The sequence below is a fragment of the Podarcis bocagei genome (assembly GCF_964188305.1).
Source record: "Podarcis bocagei genome assembly, chromosome: 1".
Lineage (NCBI taxonomy): Eukaryota > Metazoa > Chordata > Lepidosauria > Squamata > Lacertidae > Podarcis > Podarcis bocagei.
The window spans coordinates 11,457,440-11,478,445 of NC_138125.1; the positions used below are offsets into that span (position 1 = coordinate 11,457,440).

The 21,006-nt window shown below is 45.8% G+C and overlaps 1 protein-coding gene across 1 annotated transcript in view; it reads left to right on the plus strand.

Annotated features, from left to right (window-relative positions):
- The window catches only part of MTHFD1 (methylenetetrahydrofolate dehydrogenase, cyclohydrolase and formyltetrahydrofolate synthetase 1), a 68,600-nt gene that overhangs the window by 39,847 nt on the left and 7,747 nt on the right, over window positions 1-21,006 (plus strand). Inside the window, exons 21-26 of the mRNA XM_081191959.1 lie at window positions 1,621-1,760; window positions 4,562-4,603; window positions 6,879-6,979; window positions 9,517-9,694; window positions 13,112-13,219; window positions 14,440-14,592. Of these exons, the coding sequence (XP_081048085.1) occupies window positions 1,621-1,760; window positions 4,562-4,603; window positions 6,879-6,979; window positions 9,517-9,694; window positions 13,112-13,219; window positions 14,440-14,592 (722 nt within the window). The remainder of the gene's footprint in view (window positions 1-1,620; window positions 1,761-4,561; window positions 4,604-6,878; window positions 6,980-9,516; window positions 9,695-13,111; window positions 13,220-14,439; window positions 14,593-21,006) is intronic.

Here is a 21,006-nt window from a genome sequence, read left to right on the forward strand (position 1 = left end):
TATTGATTTTCCATAATTTTTATCGAATTGTCACCAAATTAGTACAAATTTAAAAGCTGACTTCCAGCTCCACCCCCGACGTTCCTTCTTTTCCCCTCCCTCCATTGCTGCTCCAAATACATTTGCTTCCCCAACTTTCATTTCCATATTCAATAAAATCAAACATATTTATTTTTGCAATAATATGTCCTTTCACATCGGCTGTACAAGTACCAATTTCTGCTTAAGACTTTTGTATATATTATTGTAGCCTATCCATAAAATAATCAGGTAGATAAATCCTCCTTTATCTGTCTATGATAATCATGAATCAATAATGACATATCAGTACTGTCAGGGCCTGCTCTGTATCCAGGGGGAGACCATTCCACAAGGAATGACTTTTGTGGGAGCCCACCTGACTGCTTGGGGTCCCCATACCAGAGGACATTTTGCATAAACTCTTTGACACTGTTCCAGCTGGAGCAATGGCTTTGCATAGCTAGGAAAGAGGGAGGGCAATGAAGTGACTAGAGCAGGCATCCCCAAACTCAGCCCTTCAGCTGTTTGGGGACTACAATTCCCATCATCCCTGACCACTGGTCCTGTTTGCTAGGGATGATGGGAGTTGTAGTCCCAAAACAGCTGGAGGGCCGAGTTTGAGGATGCCTGGGCTAGAGGAATGAGGTCAGTGTGGTGCAATCAAACAGCAGAAGTGCCAGGTCAGGTCTGCTGATATGTTTGCACCATGCTGGCCACGTCGCTGCCTTGCCCCTCTCCCTCCAGGTGTGCTGCAGCAACTCGGGTGATGGGAGGCCAGGTAAGCTGAGCGCTAGGAGTCGAGAGACTCAGGGGCTTGCCGGATCTCTGCTAGGAATGCCTTACCCTTTTCAGTATCGTCACTGCTCTGCCTCTCCTAGTTTGCTGCTGCTGCTGCTTATTAATGCCATGCCTGGGGAGCTTCTGCTGGAGGTGTGTGAATAGAAAGGAAAGAGGAGTTATTAAAACCCTCTGGTTTTCATCCTTGGTGCGCATCTCTAGTTCAGTTGTGCTTCAGGCAGTTCCGTTTCCTCGTTTCGCTCTTGCCGTTTTGGAAAACTCTTGCATGTTTTCCAAAGCGTGAATTCCTCCGAGTTGAACACTAGAGTGGATAGGGACGTGGGTGGTGCTGTGGGTTAAACCACAGAGCCTAGGACTTGCTGATCAGAAGGTTGGCAGTTCAAATCCCCGCGACGGGGTGAGCTCCCGTTGCTCGGTCCCTGCTCCTGCCAACCTAGCAGTTCAAAAACACGTCAAAGTGCAAGTAGATAAATAGGTACCGCTCCGGCGGGAAGGTAAACGGCGTTTCTGTGCGCTGCTCTTGTTTGCCAGAAGCAGCTTAGTCATGCTGGCCACATGACCCGGAAGCTGTACGCCGGCTCCCTTGGCCAGTAAAGCGAGATGCGTGCCGCAACCCCAGAGTAGTCTGTGACTGGACCTAATGGTCAAGGGTCCCTTTACCTTTAAAACAAAAACAAAAAACACTAGAGTGGATGGCTTAAGGACGGAGATTAAAATGAAAATGATGCTAATGCTGCCAAGCAAATAGAAAGGAGATTGTACATAATATAACGCAGTGTTCTCCTTTTGTTCCGCCTGCAGTGACAGAAGCTGGCTTCGGAGCAGATATCGGCATGGAAAAGTTCTTTGACATCAAGTGCCGGTATTCTGGCCTGCAGCCCCATGTGGTCGTCTTGGTGGCTACTGTCCGAGCTCTGAAGATGCATGGTGGAGGACCTACAGTGAGTGGCGGCCTTGGCGATAGGGAAGCCCAGAGAACAATGCTTAGGTCATTTTAGTTTCCCCCATTCTGGTGCCCTCCAGGTATTCTGGACCACGTTGCCCATCAGCTCCAGCCAACACGGCCATTAATACCTGTGGATATTATTCACATGTATGTTTTGATTTCTGAAGAGTTAAAATTCAGGATAAATGAAGATACATACAGGGAGGTGATGGGACAGAAGGGACCTTTGGGAGAGACATACCAGAGTGCCTTTTCTCGGGGTGTGTGACTGACGAAGAGGGAAGCTCTCCCAGGTGAGAGCTGAGAGGTTTCACTTCTCTGTATGAGGGTCAAAAATTAAGATATAATGCTACGCAGAACTGGCTAAACTGACATACAAACTGCGAGATAAGGACAACTGTGACTTTAAAAAAGAATGGGAACTTTTCACACATTACTTAATGTGGGGGAAATAATGAATATGAGATGTTTTGATATTTTGTTATGTTGAAATTGTTAATATATATATATATATATTTTAAAAAAAGATATAATGGAGGGTTGTCTTTTCTCTTTTTTCTCCCTTCATTTTCTGTATTGTTGTTGCTGTCATTTTAATAAGTATTTATTTTATTTTATTTTTTACATAAAATGCAGTAAAAATCAAACTAAATAACAGAAATAATAAGAAACCAAGAAAGGACAAGAAAGGAGGGAAAAAAGGGGGGAGAAAGAAAAAGGAGGAAAAAATAATAACTCTAAGGGCCCTTTATCACATTTATATCATATGATAGAATAAAAACCCAACTAGTCTAAAATAGTAATAGATGGGCCCTTTAGCACTTTTGTTGTTGTTATTTTAGACTCGTTGGGTTTTTATTCTATCACGTGTTGAAAACTCTTAATAAGATTTATATTTTTTTAAAAAACTGGAGGGCACCAGATTGACTTATCCTTCCCCAAAGTGTGCAGTGATGTTGAGGAATCTGGCTCCACTTTCCAGCTGCCCTTATTGGGTAGCCAGTGCTCTCAATTCCTCTCCAATCTCCCTCGGTTTCTTTTTCTGATTCTGATCCTCTCCCTGCCCCTTACCATCCGTCATGAGGTTTATTCTCTTTCTTCATTGGAAAAGCAAAAAAACAAAACACATTTTGCTCTTTCCCCCTCTATACAGTCCTCTGCTTGCTACTTATTTAAAATTTCAAAACGACAGCTTCTGTCAGTATATAAGTGATGGTTAGCGTTATGAAGGCGTCGGGCTTTTAATTTGCATTGCTCCTTTCCCCTCGTGGCCCTTGCTGTTTAGATAAGCAAAGCCTCCTTGCAGAGACTTGTCTCTGATGAATTAGGTTTACATTGGCCGCGTTGGCGGAGCAGCCAGACTGCCATGTTTCAGAAACAAATCTCCATTTTGGGTAGGCAGCAATGCTCTGCTTTTCTGTTTCTTGCAGATTCCTCAGGCTTTGCGGCATAAGCAAGAGGCAGTTTCTCTAGCTGCCCCCCTTTTTTCTTTCTGTAGCCTAATCCCTGATAAGTATTCTGAATATTTTCCATATTTAGCTTCTCCTTACAGAGATGTCAAGCAGAATTACTGGCCTTCTGTGTCAAAGAGCGTTTGCTTTTTTGCCAGTCTTAGAAATACCTTACTTCCTTTTTTATCTTTTGAGTTCAAAGCGATCTTATTTTTTAACAGACTGTGTGTGTGTGTGTGTGTGTGTGTGTGTGTGTAGCTAAAGATGGAGTAAAAAGTGTGAGAGAGATTTGCACACACACAAACACACCGTGCCTCCTGGTGACTGGCAAACAACCTCCTCTTTGCTTAGCTTGGAACAGGAGCTAAGATGAGTTCTTCTCCAGAAAAGTATTAAGAGTCTGCAGGAGGAAGGGGGAAGGTCAAATTCATTCCCTCAGCATTGCCCACTGCTTCTTTGCTAATGAGATCTTTTGTGTGCCGCTGGCTATCGTCTTCACAGTCTGGTGTCTCTCCTCCTTTGGCCTCAGAGCCTTGTGTTGAGAGGTAATGATACGTCCCTGGAGGCAGCCATCTATTCTTGGCGAATTCATCAAAGGGAAACAATTGCTGCTTGGTTCATTATGTTAACGTGCAGGACTCCTAGACGTGAGCCAAAATTCACAACCTTTGCTATGTCCTTGTAGAAGAACTCCCCTTCTCTCTCGAAGTGGGGACCTTTCCTAAAAGTCTAATTTGTGCCCACTCCACCTCTGGTCCACTTCATCCTGCTTGTGAGGAATCTGAAGGAGCGTCTCCACCCCCATCGTTCTACCCGGACACTGAGGTCCAGTGCCGAGGGCCTTCTGGCGGTTCCCTCACTGCAAGAAGTCAAGTTACAGGGAACCAGGCAGAGGGCCTTCTCGGTAGTGGCACCCGCCCTGTGGAACGCCCTCCCATCAGATGTCAAAGAGAAGAACAACTACCAGACTTTTAGAAGACATCTGAAGGCAGCTCTGTTTAGGGAAGCTTTTAATGTTTAATAGGTTATTGTATTTTGGTGTTCTGTTGGAAGCCGCCCAGAGTGGCTGGGGAAACCCAGCCAGATGGACGGGGTATAAATAATAAATTTTTATTATTAACCACCTTCTAAGCACCTTCAGCAGGAAGCCCACTTCACAGTCCATTGTTACTGGTTCACAGCGAGTTGGGAGTTCCTACTCTCTCCCTATACAATTTATGACTGCATGCATTTTTTTCTTCTATTTTTTAAACTTCTCAACAGGGCTAAACAGGCTCTCAGGTTGGGAATGAAATTGGAGTTCATAGGGAATGCCACCTCCAATGCCTGTTTTTGCTCTTTGCAGGTCGCTGCCGGAGTTCCCTTGCCAAAGGAGTACACTGAAGAGGTAACAATAATCTGCCAACTCCATTTACTGTTCCCTGATCTAATAACAACTTTGCAAGACACAAGGCAGCCTCTGCGCCCTCAATACGTGCCCTTAAATGCAGTACATATACTTCCGCTCTGAAAAGTGCTGCTTCCCGTCTCCGCTCTGAGGAATAAAGATTGCTCATTTTGAGCCAAGATTCAGGGACCCAGTTCTTACATCATAATCCCAGGCCAGTAAACCATGGTTTGTTGGTCCCCAAATGATCTGTGTGGCCACACCTCCTTCCCTCATGTACCTGATGCCAGCACTTCTAGCCTAGGTTGTTGGAAACCACAGTTTTCTGTGATGTCCAAACAGAGAAACCATGGCTTTAAGCCCTGTTAAAGACCAGGATAAGGGACGCGGGTGGCGCTGTGGGTTAAACCACAGAGCCTAGGACTTGCCGCTCAGAAGGTCGGCGGTTTGAATCCCCGCGACGGGGTGAGCTCCCGTTGCTTGGTCCCTACTCCTGCCAACCTGGCAGTTTGAAAGCACGTCAAAGTGCAAGTAGATAAATAGGTACCGCTCTGGCGGGAAGGTAAACGGTGTTTCCGTGCGCTGCTCTGGTTCGCCAGAAGCGGCTTAGTCATGCTGGCCACATGACCTGGAAGCTGTACACCGGCTCCCTCAGCCAATAAAGTGAGATGAGCGCCGCAACCCCAGAGTCAGTCACGACTGGACCTAATGATCAGTGGTCCCTTTACCTTTAAAGACCAGGATATGGAATCAGTTTGTAAGCAGATATTAAGCCATACGTTTCTCTAAACCTCGGTTGGTTTGTCTAACTTTGCTTTCTTTGTATCTTGCCACGCGTCAGGAATGACGTGGCCAGGTTCAGACATAGCATCGAGCTATAAATGAAATGAACTGAGTGTCGTAATCCAACAAGAAACCATCAGGATTGTGGTTTGTTGGCAGTAAACAGTAATTCAGCCGCTTGGCAGGGTTCACATACAACACAAAGCTATAGTTTAATAAACCACGGCTTGGCGTTATGTGTGAACCAGGCCAGTGGCAGTCTGATATTGAATGTAAGCAAGAATATATGGTAAAGACTCAAGCTGCTTCAGGTGAGGAAATTAATCCTGAAAAGGGGGTGAGTCAAAGCTTCAGAGGAAATTTAAATTACTGAAGTATTAAGAGATCACTCTGTAGCTTGGCCAGAATCCCCACCCACTGCAGCTCAGGTTAGGAAGTTGAAAAGGAGAGTTTTTCTCTTAGACATTTTGTTTGCTGAGAAGGCAGAATGTAGGGTGCTCTCAGCACACAAAATACCTAAGAGAAAAACTCTCCTTTTCGACTTCCTAACCTGAGCTGCAGTGCTTCATTTTTATAATGACACTTTGGGCTTGCAGTGCTCACTGCTCGTTTAATCCACAGGTCTACTTAAAATTTTCCATGCCAATAGTTTTATCTCTCTATAACGTCTCTGTTGCTGCAGCTGTGCTTTTTTTTTAAAGTAAAGTGCCTGGGAGGTAGCTGAATTCAGGTCAGGAAAATGGTAGACTGGGGCTAAGGGTAGCTTCTGGCTGTTTGGTTGAGGATTATGCGTTTGTATTTTAGATAAGCCCAAGCCACTGGGTGCTTTACAATAAGGCAAGTAGATAAAAATCCACAAAGTCCCCAAGATAACAATCCGTTAAAAACTCCTAACAAATCACAGAAGAGCAATTACTAACAGAAGCAGCGGCAATCAGAGTTTGCTTCCAGACACCCTCCCAAAAATATGCATCTTGGCTAGCCGTCTAAAACAAAGCATTTACCTTTCTCACCAATATAAGCACCTGAGGCAGCTTACAGCAAATGATGTTGCAGTGCACAGTTTACCACGAGAGAAAAAGCAACGTTAGATAGAGCAGTTGATAAAGCAGCTTAAAATCCTTCACAATTGGACGTTAACTTTCTTAACTGGCCAAGAAGATGGACAGATTCATACAGACTCTCTCGGGAGGTTGTGGACTCTCCTTCCATCGAGGTTTTTCAGCGGAGGTTGGGTGGCCATCTCGCCATGGATGCTTTAGTTGAGATTTTTGCATTGCAGCGGGTTAGACTAGATGACCCTGGAGTCCCTTCCAGCTCTGCAATTCTACTGTTCTATTATTTAAGTGATCCTGAGAATATGCTTCCGAAAGAAGAGGCTAAAGATGCCGTAACAGCTGTATTGGGAGCTGGCAAGTTGCAAAAAGCTACCTAGCACTTGTTCATCCCCAAACAAACTCTCTCCTTTTTTCCCTCTTTCCTTTTCGTACAGAACCTGCCACTTTTGGAGAAAGGGTGCAGCAACTTGCGTAAGCAAATCCAAAACGCCAGGACCTTTGGCATCCCAGTCGTCGTAGCTGTCAATGCATTCAAGTAAGTAAGAGAGCTAAAAGTTCCTGCCTATCCATGCAGGAAAATAAAGCGGTAAAGGGGACTCGCACTACTTCAGACTGCTGTTTTGGAACTGCAATGAAATAGTAGCATATGATTGCAGGGTTGTTGTCACTTGGGGCTGCCGCTGGAGATGGTTCGGAAACTTCAGCTAGTGCTCAGCGTGGCAGGCAGGTGCTTAAAGAACGTAGGGAGGTGGGATCTCTTAACACCAGTTCTGTCCCACTGGCTGCCACTTGGTTTCCAAACTGAACTCAAAGTGCTGCTTTTGACGTTTAAAGCCCTGTATGGCTCAGGACGCCCCCATACCTAGAGGGTCCCCTTTTCCCATATGAACTTGTCTGGACAGTGCAATCAACATCTGAAACCCTTCTCAGTGTCTTATCTCTTGAGTATGGAGATTGGTGACTGGAGACAAGGTCTTTTCGATAATGGCCTGCCTCCCCGGCCCCATCTGTAAAATGGGGGGTAATCATGCTGTCTCACTGTACAGGCTTTTTGTAAGGATGACGACAAGATAATGCACATGATGTGCTTTGAATGCTGGAAAGCACCATTTATATGGATATTGTTGTTGTTGTTATTTAGTCGTTTATTCGTGTCCGACTCTTCGTGACCCCATGGATCAGAGCACACCAAGCACTTCTGTCTTCCACTGCCTCCCGCAGTTTAGTCAAACGCATGCTGGTAGCTTCGAGAACACTGTCCAACCATCTTGTCCTCTGTCGTCCCCTTCTCCTTGTGCCCTCCATCTTTCCCAACATCAGGGTCTTTTCCAGGGAGTCTTCTCTTCTCATGAGGTGGCCAAAGTATTGGAGCCTCAGCTTCAGGATCTGTCCTTCCAGTGAGCGCTCAGGGCTGATTTCATTCAGAATGGAGAGGTTTGATCTTCTTGCAGTCCGTGGGACTCTCAAGAGTCTCCTCCAGCACCATAATTCAAAAGCATAAATTCTTCGGTGATCAGCCTTCTTTATGGTCCAGCTCTCACTTCCATACATCACTACTGGGAAAACCATAGCTTTAACTATACGGACCTTTGTTGGCAACGTGCTTATTATTATTGTGATTATTAACACCTCCCCCAGTGCAACCAGAAGGCTGGTGGTTCGAACCCACCCAGGGACAGCGATGCACAGAATTCCTGCATTGCAGGGGGTTGGACTAGATGACCCTTGGGCCCTTTCCAACTCAACAATTCTTCGATATTAATTATTATTATTATTATTATTATTATTATTATTACTACTACTACTATTACTACTATTATTATACCAAGTAACATAGGAAAGCGTGCATTCAGATGAGGTGTTTCCCCTGATAAGGCCTTGGTCCTGATACATCCAAAGGCAGGCATGGCCAAACTTGGCCCTCCAGCTGTTTTGGGACTACAACTCCCATTATCCCTAGGTAACTGGTCCAGTGGTCAGGAATGATGGGAACTGTAGTTCCAAAACAGCTGGAGGGCCATGTTTGGCTGTGCCTGCCTTTAGGAAACCACCACGTATGGGTGGCCGCTTGAAAGGTGGCAAGCTGCCCACACAATATCTTGTTTGTGAGCCCAAATTAAAGCTCTCCTGCTCCTCCCTGGTCCCCGCCCCTCCTTCCATGCCATCCGTGAGTCATCCTGCATGTGTCTTTCTTAAATGTGATGTGCATCCACATGAGACGTTGCTCTGAAGTGCATTTGAGAAATGTTCTGTGGCAGCTCTCTGCTCTCGTCTCGTTTTCAACCTTGAATAAAAGAAAATGCCTTCGCTAATCAGGCAGTGATTTTTCATTCCTGCCAGCTGAATCGTGGGAGGTGGTGGTTGGGATGTCATGAAGATTAAGCACTTAATGGTTTTCAATGAGCATTAATAGTCAAAATTAAATCTCCCTATGCTTCTCCCTCTTTGGTTTACATCATCATTGGCTCAGTATAGTGATAGCATTTCTTAGGTAAAGCTCAAGATGCGGGTGGTGCTGTGGTCTAAACCACTGAGCCTCTTGGGCTTGCCAATTGGAAGGTCGGCGGTTCGAACCCCCACGATGGGGTGAGCTCCCATTGCTCTGTCCCAGCTCCTGCCAACCTAGCAGTTCAAAAGCACACCAGTGCAAGTAGATAAATAGGTACGGCTTCCGTCATGCTGTTCTGTTGTGCCAGAAGTGATTTAGTCATGCTAGCCACATGACCCAGAAAGCTTGTTGTTGTTTAGTCATTTAGTCGTGTCCAACTGTTTGTGACCCCATGGACCAGAGCACGCCAGGCACTCCTGTCTTCCACTGCCTCACGCAGTTTGGTCAAACTCATGTTGGTAGCTTCGAAAACACTGTCCAACCATCTCGTCCTCTGTCGTCCCCTTCCAAATGCCTGCTCCCTTGGCCTGAGATTTTTATCTATCCTGATACCAGATAAAAGTAAAGGGTGTACAGGAAGAGGCGCTGGATTTTCCTGCTGTTTGCTAAGGTGCATTGACCCAAGGAAAACCATCCGCTTGTTCCCCCCAGTGATAACTCTCCATCAATGGATATCTTTGCAGATCTGATACGGAGGCGGAGCTACAACTGGTCATCCGGTTGGCTAAGGAAGTGGGCGCTTTTGATGCTGTGAAATGCACCCACTGGGCTGATGCAGGGAGAGGAGCCGTGGCTCTGGCCGAAGCTGTACAGAGAGCATCGCTGGCCCCCAGCAACTTCAAGTTTTTGTACAATGTGGAGGTAAGGATTCTCACTGAACCCTGTGTGACTCCTCTTCCTCCTTTGCAATCTTCATTGAGTTATAATGCAGAAAAAGTTATTTTGAGGAAAGGAGTCTGCAGCTGGGCTAGCAACGATTCTGGTCCTTGGGTGAGAAACACAGGGATATAAGCAGCAGCTCCATCTCAGTGTCTCCTTCTCTGGCTGACAGCAGCTGTCCAGGGGGGTCTGACAAGGGCCTCTCCTAGCCTGAAGATCCCAGGGACTGAACCATGCACTTTCTTCATATAAATTTTAAACCTTCCACTAAACTCAGGAGCTGCACATATTGAGTTTGCAAAAAGAAGAAAACAACCCATGCAAACATATAGCTTATAAATTGCCACAATGAGAGTTGTTCCAGCGAAAATGAATCTTGTTATTTTTACAGGAGCTTTTCACGTTACAAATCTCGCTCCTCCGATTTCCAGTACAGCCGTACCTTGGTTTTCAATCAGCCTAATTCTCGAACGTTTCGGCTCCCAAACACCGCAAAACTGGAAGTGACTGTTCCGGTTTGCGAACTATTTTTGGAAGCCGAACGTCCGACGGGGCTTCCGCGGCTTCCGATTGGCTGCAGGAGCTTCCTGCAACCAAGCAGAAGCCGCGCTTTGGTTTTCAAACATTTTGAAAGTTGAACGGACTTCTGGAACGGATTCAATTCTGCTTCCAAGGTACGACTGTCTGTATCTGTTTCACATTATTCACTTCTTCAGTTATACATCTGCAAAAATATATGTACACAATAAGCTCCCATCAATTACCAGTTTTCTTCATTCATAAACCCAAAGACCCTAGCCTTTGTTGCTCACCTATTTTAATAGTTCCCCCCCCCTTAGAATTTTTCTTTAACTCTTTGGAGTAGGGAATCTTTGTCGCTTTGGCTGCTGCTGCACTAAAGTTCCCAAATATCTGGGTCATTGGCTGTGCTTGCGGAGCCTGATGGGAGCTTGCATTTCCACAGCATCTAGTTCCCCACACCTGCTCTGGGGGAAGATACCGATAAGCTTGTGGGAGACTTGGGAAAGACTGGCTGATTTGGGAGGGTGAATGGCTTAGGGCCTCAAAATTATCATAAATGCTCTTGCAGGCTCTCTTTCCACGACTAGCCAAGCCAGGTACCCAGCAATCCCCTCTGTCGCTCTCAGGCTAAATCTAATTCCTTGCCCTTGAGTCAGCGGCATAATCAAATTGCTTTCTAATGTCCCTGGGAAGACACAGAATTTTTTGTTCCGAATGCCCAGAATCTGATTGGCATTCTCAAAGCGATGGGGAAATAATGTGGTCGTGTTGTTGTTGGTTTTTTTTTAAAAAAGTGACTTAATGAATGATGGGTGGCTTAAAAGGAGAATGAAGTTTGCTGGGCCAAAGTGTTCTGTGTTCCCTTCCACTGTTTCCTCCCTCCGCCTTGCAATGAATTTTGGTTCCCTCTGTGAATCAAGAGGCTCCCCTCCCCTTCCGCACTCATACCTTGCAACTCTCCTGGTGTTTCAGCTGCACTTATGGGGCTTTTCTGAAGGCTTGACTGGTTAGGGGAGAGTAAAAATAAGAATGCACACACGCACCTATGTATTTTAACGTTCTATATCCTCTCCAGTCTTACGGATACAGGAATCTGGCCTCTACTGAATCAGGACATTTATTTTACTTATTTTTTAGAATTCCTACACCACCCTTGGTCAAAAAAGACCACAAGGCGGTTTACAACATAGATCATAATAAACGTGTGTGTGTGTATCCATCCAATAAAAAAAGAAAGAAACTGTCATATAAATACGATGCATCATAATAAGTAGCACATCGTCATAAGTGATACGCAGTGGTTCATAATATCTGATGAGCAATGCATGCTAAGCAGCAGTAACAGACACTGTCAACCTAGCAAATAAACATTTGGGGAACTTCGGGCATAGCCCCCTAGGCCTCTCCACACATGCACCCCCTCTCCTCAGGCCAATCACTCACACTCTGCTTTCTTGTCTGCCTGAGATGTCCCTTCGACTCTGCCTTCTCGGTAGTGGTGCCCGCCCTGTGGAACGCCCTCCCATCAGATGTCAAGGAAATAAGGAGCTATCCCATTTTTACAAGACATCTGAAGGCAGCCCTGTTTAGGGAAGTAATATTTAATGCTGTATTGTTTTTAACACTCGATTGAGAGCCGCCCAGAGTGGCTGGGGAAACTCAGCCAGATGGGCGAGGTATAAATAATAAATTTAAAATTGTTGTTGTTGTTTAGTCGTTTAGTCGTGTCCGACTCTTCGTGACCCCATGGACCAGAGCACGCCAGGCACTTCTGTCTTCCACTGCCTCCCGCAGTTTAGTCAAACGCATGCTGGTAGCTTTGAGAACACTATCCAACCATCTCGTCCTCCGTTGTCCCCTTCTCCTTGTGCCCTCCATCTTCCCCAACATCAGGGTCTTTTCCAGGGAGTCTTCTCTTCTCATGAGGTGGCCAAAATACTGGAGCCTCAGCTTCAGGATCTGTCCTTCCAGTGAGCACTCAGGGCTGATTTCCTTCAGAATTGAGAGGTTTGATCTTTTTGCAGCTCGTGGGACTCTCAAGAGTCTCCTCCAGCACCATAATTCAAAAGCATCAATTCTTCGGCGATCAGTCTTCTTTATGGTCCAGCTCTCACTTCCATACATCACTACTGGGAAAACCATAGCTTTAACTATACGGACCTTTGTTGGCAAGGTGATGTCTCTGCTTTTTAAGATGCTGTCTAGGTTTGTCATTGCTTTTCTCCCAAGAAGCAGGCGTCTTTTAATTTCGTGACTGCTGTCACCATCTGCAGTGATCATGGAGCCCAAGAAAGTAAAATCTCTCACTGCCTCCATTTAAATTTAAATTTAAAATACATATTATTAATCACGAAAGCCAAAGGTGGGAATATTTTTCGTTGCCTTTTGGGATCACATTCCTGTGGTGGGCAGGGCTAGAAGTGGGTGGAGCAAAGAATGTAAACTATTTACCTTTGCACAGTAAGCTGGTTTCCGCACACCCCTCTCCATCCCGATGGGCAAGAGAAATGAATTATCGAAGTTAAAGGGCACAGTCCAGCCAGGCAGAAGCACCCGAGGAGGGTGCAAGGCAAGACCATTGAGAGGTGTGATCTAAGGAGAGGGGTGTGGCTTGGGGAGAGTACAAAGGGCCAAACAGAGAGGTCTGGGGGGCCACATCTGTGCCTGGACCTGAGGTTCATCACCATCACTCAGGGTAAGCCTTCCATTTTCTGGTGCAGCCCCTCGTCAGTAAGTTTTCTGCTTGGGAAAATGATGCGTTCTTGTTGCTTTCAGATTACCATGATTGGCTACGTTCCTTATTGATTTGGCATCCCATGGCGGTAGGGAAGGAATTGGACTGACTCTCTCTCCCCACTCCCTTTCCTGTCTTTCTAGCTTCCGATTCTAGACAAGATAAGAATTATTGCACAGACGATCTACGGGGCAAAGGACATTGAACTGCTGCCAGAAGCAGAGCAGAAGATTCTTTTGTACACCAAGCAGGTATGCTAGCAAAACATCCTTGCAAGATTGGGCTCTTACGTTTGGATTTTTTTGTGGGCACGTTCTGATTTTTCCTGTGCACGTAGCCTGAGTTGGTCAACAGCTACCAAGACTGCCTTAATTAATTTCTTAGGAAAGAAGCCTAGAAAATGCTTCTTCAGAAAAAACAGGCTTCATTTTGGCATGTTACCTATTCTTGCTTTCTCTCTCTCTCTCTCTCTCTCTCTCTCTCTCTCTCTCTCTCTCTCTGATACGATGCTGATAATTAGGGCTTATTCTTTTTATGAGCTTGTAAACTTAATTTGTATCTTCTCCTATTTCAGTGGGATGTCATTCGGCTTTTCTTGACACCAAATTCAGACTGCCTTAGTTAAGGATGTTAACATTTTGTAGCTTGTATGTGCATTTGTAAATTCTGGGGAAAAAAGGTTTTCCCTGCAAAAGCATTCCTTGTTAAAATTCCATAGGCCAATGATATGCAAAGTTGTTTGCACTTTATCGTGTGCGTGTCCATTTAAAAAACATATTTGGAGTTTTTGCTTACTGCTGCTTACTCACCGCTCCTTAATAAACTAAAGTTACGGCACTCGCAGCTCCAGTTAAGTATCTCAGTTGAAACTTTGCTTCCAAATCACTGGGATGAAATTGTTGTGTTGTTGTTTTAGAAAGCCCAAGGTCCATATTGGCTCCTGGCAAAAGCACTTGCAATTAGCAGATTATCTTCATAGAACTGCAAATGGCAGCATTAGGGGGTCTTTTACTTTCCCTTTGGGGTAGCAGTGCTACTCCGTTGCAGCAGAAATTATACATGAAGGGCTTAGGATTGCAGCCAGATTTAACAGTGCAATCCTATAACACAGGCATAGGCAAACTCGGCCCTCCAGATGTTTTTGGGACTACAATTCCCATCATCCCTGACCACTGGTCCTGTTAGCTAGGGATCATGGGAGTTGTAGTCCCAAAACATCTGGAGGGCTGAGTTTGCCTATGCCTGCTATAACACATCTGCTCAAAAGTAAGTCTCCATTGAGTTAGTGGGGAATACTCCCAGTTCAGTAGGTTTACAGCAGGCATAGGCAAACTCGGCCTTCCAGATGTTTTAAATCAAGGCATGACAGAGTTGAGTGCACTTTAATTGGAGCAATTTCATAATGTTTTACTGGCAGCCTGTTCAAAAGTTGTCTTGCTCTTCCTTGTGGTCTCCTCAATCCATCATCCAGGGTTTTGGGAACCTGCCTATCTGCATGGCGAAAACCCACCTGTCGCTGTCTCACGACCCAGAACAGAAAGGGGTGCCCTCTGGTTTCATCCTGCCCATCAGAGACATCCGAGCCAGCGTGGGTGCAGGATTCTTGTATCCGTTAGTAGGAACGGTAAGTGCTACACGCTGAAAGCTTTGTTGTGTGGATTAAGTCGGAACGGGTAGCAAACATGCAGAGCTGCCTTCGACCTTTTGTCTATGTAGCCCAGCGCAGCCTTGACCAACCCTGGGTTCGCAAAGGCCGTTGGACTACAAATCCCATCATCCCCGGCCAGCATGGCCAGAGATGATGGAGGTTGTGGTCTAGCAGCATCCGGGGACCCAAAGTTGAGGAAAGCTGGACTGGCGAAATGCTGTTTCCAGATGAAAAAGAGGGCTGGAAGGACTGTAAATCTCTGCAGTTTGTATGCATCTCATTCTCTTGATGTTAGGCCATAAAGCGCCCCTTCTCATTTAAAAAGCCCTAAACAGCCTCAGGCCTGTATACCCCAAGGAGTGTCTCCACCCCCATCATTCTCCCCAGACACTGAGGTCTAGCTCCAAAGGCCTTCTGGCAGTTCCCTCACAGCAAGGTGAGGTTACAGGGAACCAGGCAAAAGGGCCTTCTCGGTAGTGGCGCCCACCCTGTGGAAGGCTGTCCCATCAGATGTCAATGAGATAAGTAGCTATCTGACTTTTAGAAGACATCTGAAGGCCACTCTGTATGTTTCATATTTTATTGTTTTTATATGTGTTGGACGCTGGGGTACAAACAAACAAACACCTGTTTTGTGTTGTGCAAGCTTACAAAGCAATTTTACTTTCAATGCTTTGTACATTAAGTCACTTTAGTTTTTTGTTTTTTTAAATCAATAAATCTCCAGCACGCTGCATTAAACCTGCAGCCCAGTTACACACTTTCCTTATCCAGATTGACCTTCAATTATTTTATGGTGAATATTGCTGATTTTGGGTGAATATTTCTGATTTGTGACCAGGAGAGAGTTGAGAGAAGGAGCTCTCTTCTAAGATATGCTTGTTAGCCCAAGAAAAAAAAATGTTCTCTGGTATAAATAGCAAAGCACATGTTGCAGAAATGTTCGGAAGACTAAAACATTTTGTCTTGTTTTGGCATCTCCAAATTTGGACGGCTTGGCTTTTAATTGAAATCCCCCAAGCATCTTACGCAAGTCTGCCTGTAGCACTAGATTCTTGCTGTTGTTTTTCCAGGCTCTCACAAAACCATATGATATTAAAAAAAAAAGACTCTCAGGAGCTGGCAGCTTAAGGTAACGCTGCTTATGTTCAGGTGGAAGAGCCATAACTCATTGGCAGAAAGAGCCAGCCTTGAGGTCCTGGGTTCAGTTCTCAGGTTCCGTAGCAGGGCTTGCACAAATCCCTGTGCCTTTGGAGCCCCATTGTCAGAGTATGCAGGGACACTACAGGTGACTGAACGTTCTTGGCCTAAGGGACACATCATCCCTGCAGTTCCTCTGGGAGGGGCAGGAACGCTGAACACGAGCGCTTGCCGATACCTGTTTTTCAGCATTGTAATATATCACCAGCTAAACATAGCAATATGGGTTAAGAACTTAATTCGTTCTGGAGGTCTGTTCTTAACCTGAAACGAATAACAACAACAGCAACAATAATAATAATTTATTATTTATACCCCGCCCATCTGGCCGGGCCTCCCCAGCTACTCTGGGCGGCTTCCAACACAATATTAAAACACAGTAATGCATCAAACATTAAAAGCTTCCCTAAACAGGGCTGCCTTCAGATGTCTTCTAAAAGTTTGGTAGTTATTTTTCTCTTTAACATCTGGTGGGAGGGCATTCCACAGGGCGGGTGCCACTACCGAGAAGGCCCTCTGCCTGGTTCCCTGTAACCTGGCTTCTCACAGCGAGGGAACCACCAGAAGGCCCTCGGCACTGGACCTCAGTGTCCGGGCAGAACGATGTTCCTTCAGGTATACTGGGCCGAGGCCGTTCTTAACCTGAGGTACCACTTTAGCTAATGGGGCCTTGCACCACCGCTGCGCGATTTCTGTTCTCATCCTGAAGCAAAGTTCTTAACCCAAGGTAGTATTTCTGGGTTAGCGGAGTCTGTAACCTCAAGCATTTGTAACCCGAGGTACCACTGTATACTGATATATCACAATGTCTGAAATAAGGATGGAGCTATGTAGAGGCATTAGCTGGCTTCATGGTTTTTCCTGCATCACGATTTTTGCCAGCGCCTGCACTTGTGATTTGCTGGAGGCACTGGAGAGCTGAGCAGGCAGAGAGAAGCCTTGGCTGGCTTCGCGGTTTTTCCCACATTGTGATTTTTGCAAAGTACACACACACACACACACACACACACACACACACACACACACCATGATTCACAATATATTGCCAGGTCAAAAATTATGAAACTGATATCACAATAAGGACTTCAAACCAGTTTTGGACAATATATCACCCAGCCCTACTGTAGGCGGGATTACCCCTGGCAAGATGTTATGGACTGGCTGGTTGCAGAGGAATGGTGGGAGGAACCAGCCGGGGAACCCCCAAAGAAAAAGGCTCAGAGCCTGGGAATTGGTGGTGGGACAACGATGAGTAGTCAGAGGGAGAAGAGGGAGCAGATTGGGAGGAGGAGGAGGTGTTGGAAGCTGAAGAGGTAACAGGGCTTAGTGAGCAGGAAGAGTCTGGGGCAGAGAGCAGTGCAGACTCTGAGGCTGAAGCAGAGGCTGGAGGGGAGGGGGACCAAAAGGCAGAGTGAAGACAGGCTGCTGAAGAATCCAGGGAGTCCCCACTTCCTGCTGCAACCAGCTCTGCTCTCTCCTGGGTCTCCAAGAACGCACAGAGCAATGAAAAGAGTGGGGCAGAGATGAATTGCGTGCAGCCGCAGTTTGAGACTGTGTGGGGAGACGAGGAGCCTTAGGGGTGGGAAGATGGGGGCATCCAGTCCTTGCAACTGCCTCATCGGGGCAAGACCTCCTGGAAAGCGTTGCTGAAACCACTAGGCCCAAGCTGCAGTTTGTTTCCCTCAGTAACTATTTACTTGAGTGCTTTATTGTTTTTGCTGACAACCTACGCCTGACACAAGCCACTCAAAAACCAAAGACTTATTCTGGCAGTCTTGGGAGCACCGGTTGATGTCGGCCGGAGGGGAGGGGGTGCGCGCAGGGGGTTGAATTGGGTCTTTGACTCCACCGACGTTCTCTTTCAAACTGCATCCCAGAATAAGCACACGTCAGCCAACGAGGCCATTAGCATAATCTTTATGCTTAACATTATTAAAACCCACTCGCTCAGCGCAGTGTCGTTGCTCCCGTTAACATCACTTCAAAACACTAAGATTATAAGGAGCCCTGCGGGTCGGAGCTGGTTTTGTAGCTGGGCTGGTGGAGGAAGCCTTGTATTATGGTCTGTATGGCACAAGCCTGCAGTCCCCTCCCTCCCTGACTGTTTGTAACCTCCCCAGAGAGTGCCAAACACTCGTCTCTTTCTCACTTTTGTGGAAACATTCATAGCCCTGCCAGCTGTGGGAGTGGAAACGAGAGAATGGCTGTATTATGCTCCCATGTACTTCAGATCAGAGGTGCGCAGCGAAGGCAGCGTTTGTTCCTTCTACCTTGTTACAACCGCCCACTCGCCCTGCAAAGCTCAGGAACAGAATAAGCACCAGAGGCCTATCGAGCGCAGGATCCTGCGGCCAGCCCAAAGTCCTTGAGATGCCCCACAAGGAGAACAGAACCGCCCTAGGCCTCTCCTGTTGCAGCAGCTGGAATTCAGAAGCATCAGTGCCTCTAATCCCGCAGGGAGCAGTCATCATCCTGACTAGTAGCTACAGATATAGTCTTCTCCTCCATGAATTTATCTCAATTCCCTTCTAAAACCTTCTGAGCACCACATCTTGTTGTAGTAAGGAACAAGTGGACTGGGAAGATTGTGGCTGGAAGGCTATTGGTATAGATTATTTTGCTCTGGTTGAATTTATTTGGGGGTGTGGGGGATAGGAGGGTGTTTTTTTTAAAGAAGTATTTTCAGAGTTGCATCATGTTCTCTCCATCTCCCACAGCAGAATGGGATGGTAAAAACTTGAGCTGATGGAACATATTGCTGTGGTCTGTAAATGGGCGGTGCAATTGATTCTGTCTGTCCCCAATCTAGAGAAGATAAGGAGACTGTTAATCTTAGGGTTGTGGGTTTGAGCCTCATGATGGGCAGCGAGATTCCTCCATTGCGGGGGTTGGACTAAATGACACTCGTGGTCCCTTCCAACTCTACAACTCTATGATTCTAGTGAGCTCTGTAGTTCAACAATGTGAGGAAGTCTTTTTCTCTTTTCTGTCCTGAATTTGCCGTCACCATATGGCTTCGTTGAATGACCCTGGCCTCTAGAATTATGAAAGAGTGGGGGGAAATACATATTTCATCCACTTTTTCTACACCGTACATTACGTTATGTGCCTCTGTTGTGTGTCCTGACTTTCTTTTTTCTAAACTATAAAGTCCTAAATCTTGTAGTTTTTCCTCGTAATGGATTGCTGCAGTCTCCTGGTCATTTGGTTTCCCTTTTCCAGCTCTACAATACTCTTTTTAGAGGCGCAGCAGCTAGTACTGTAAACAATATTCCCTTTTTTGTAATTTTTTTATTTATATTTTTCCATTACAATTTTTTAACATTTCATTGAATAGAACTATATATTCATAATCTTTAACTTCCCTCCCCGCCCCTTCCATTGTTCTCTTTATTTACCCAGCACAACTGCATATTCTAATGACCCCATATGTTCACATTCTCTCCCTTGTAAACAGTATTCCTCATACTGTCCTGGTCTGAGACATCACTCACTATTATATATTTTTGTTGTTGCTATGGAAGGGGCAACGCAGGCCTCTTGAGCAATAGAAATGCAAAAGTGACTCGATTTATGAACACCTTTGAGAGCCAGTATGGTGTAGTGGTTAAGAGCGGTAGTCTCGTAATCTGGGGAACCTGGTTCGCTTCCCCGCTCCTCCACATGCAGCTGTTGGGTGATCTTGGGCTAGTCACACTTCTCTAAAGTCTCTCAGCCCCACTCACCTCACAGAGTGTTTGTTGTGGAGGAGGAAGGGAAAGGAGAATGTTGGCCGCTTTGAGACTCCTGAAGGAGAGTGAAAGGCGGGATATCAAATCCAAACTCCTCCTCCTCCTCTTCTTCTTCTTCTTCTTCTTCTTCTTCTTCCTCTTCCTCTTCCTCTTCTTCTTTCCCCTCCCTGTGCCCATTAAAATATTTGTGCTGTAAGAAGAGCAAGGCTGTGGGAAAGGGTGGACACTGGCTTTGAATGGACGGGTCTGAAAGTAGCAGGTGCAAATGTAAAGGACGGCTTAAATCTCCATCTTTTCTGTCTGATTGTCAGCCCGTGGGTGTTTCTGATGGGCTTGTACCAATGTGAATAAACATCATCTCTCCCTGCTTTTTTTTTTTAAGTTCTGTTATGTAAAGTTCTTTTAAGAGAAGGGAGAAAGATCTGGACACATACTATGTAGAGAGAGAGAGAGCATATGGTAGAAATTTTGTGCAAGAAAAGTCATTTTTCCAGGCTGCCCAAATCTTGTAATTCAATCCTAGGCATGTTGTTTTCAGAATTAAGTCCCAGTGTATTCAGTGGAGCTTTCTTCTGGGAAAGTGTGTTTTGAATTGCAGGCAAAGGTCGTCCCACCCACAGTGAACCGAGTTCTGCAAGCTGCTTGCTGTATAAGGCAAGGGCATCTTGAAGGTGAAGCAGGGAAAAAAAATCCTGCTTCTCTTGCTCAAGATTAAGCAACTCTTCCCGGCATGTTCTGATCGAACGGCGCTAGAGAGTTATAAATCCAAAAAAAGGGGGGGATAGGAAGCCTCTTGCACAGAGAATTTGCTTCTTCCTTGTTGCCGTACCTGCTTATTTTCTTGAGCAAATGGTTAAGCCAGGCATTAAATGGCTTGGCTGGTCCGCAAGCCCTGCTACGGCCAACTCCTTTGAGCAGATTTACAGCCCTTTGTATGCTGGTCGCTGCTTATGTCTGCAGCTGCGTGAACGTCCCTAACCTCTATTAACCTGCCATGTCTGCTGCCTGCAGATGTACCCATTCAGCACTGACGCCGAAATCCCAGCCGCAAAGGCAAATGTTAAGACCTTGTAAATGGAGTTGTAGACAAGGCTCACTTATTCCGGGTGGGAAGAGCAAGTAGCTCGAAAGCTCGTGCCGTAATAAATATATTAGTTTCTAAGGCCCCATCTGATCTCCTGGTTGAATCCATACATTCCCCCAACCCTCCTCTTTGCAATCAAAGGAGGTTAACAAGACTAGCAAAAAGAAAAAGAAAAAAACATACACTATTTAGAATTCATTCCCGTAATGTTCTGGGGAGCCAGATGGGAGCCATTTTCAGAGTGTAATAGGTTTGCTTTGTGGGTTGTTGGGGTTTGGTCTGGTTTTTAATCAGAAATGCTGCTTGCTAGAAATCTTCCCGTCTTTTCTTGTTTTTTAAGCACACGGGTTAATCTTTTAAAAATGTCTCTCGCGG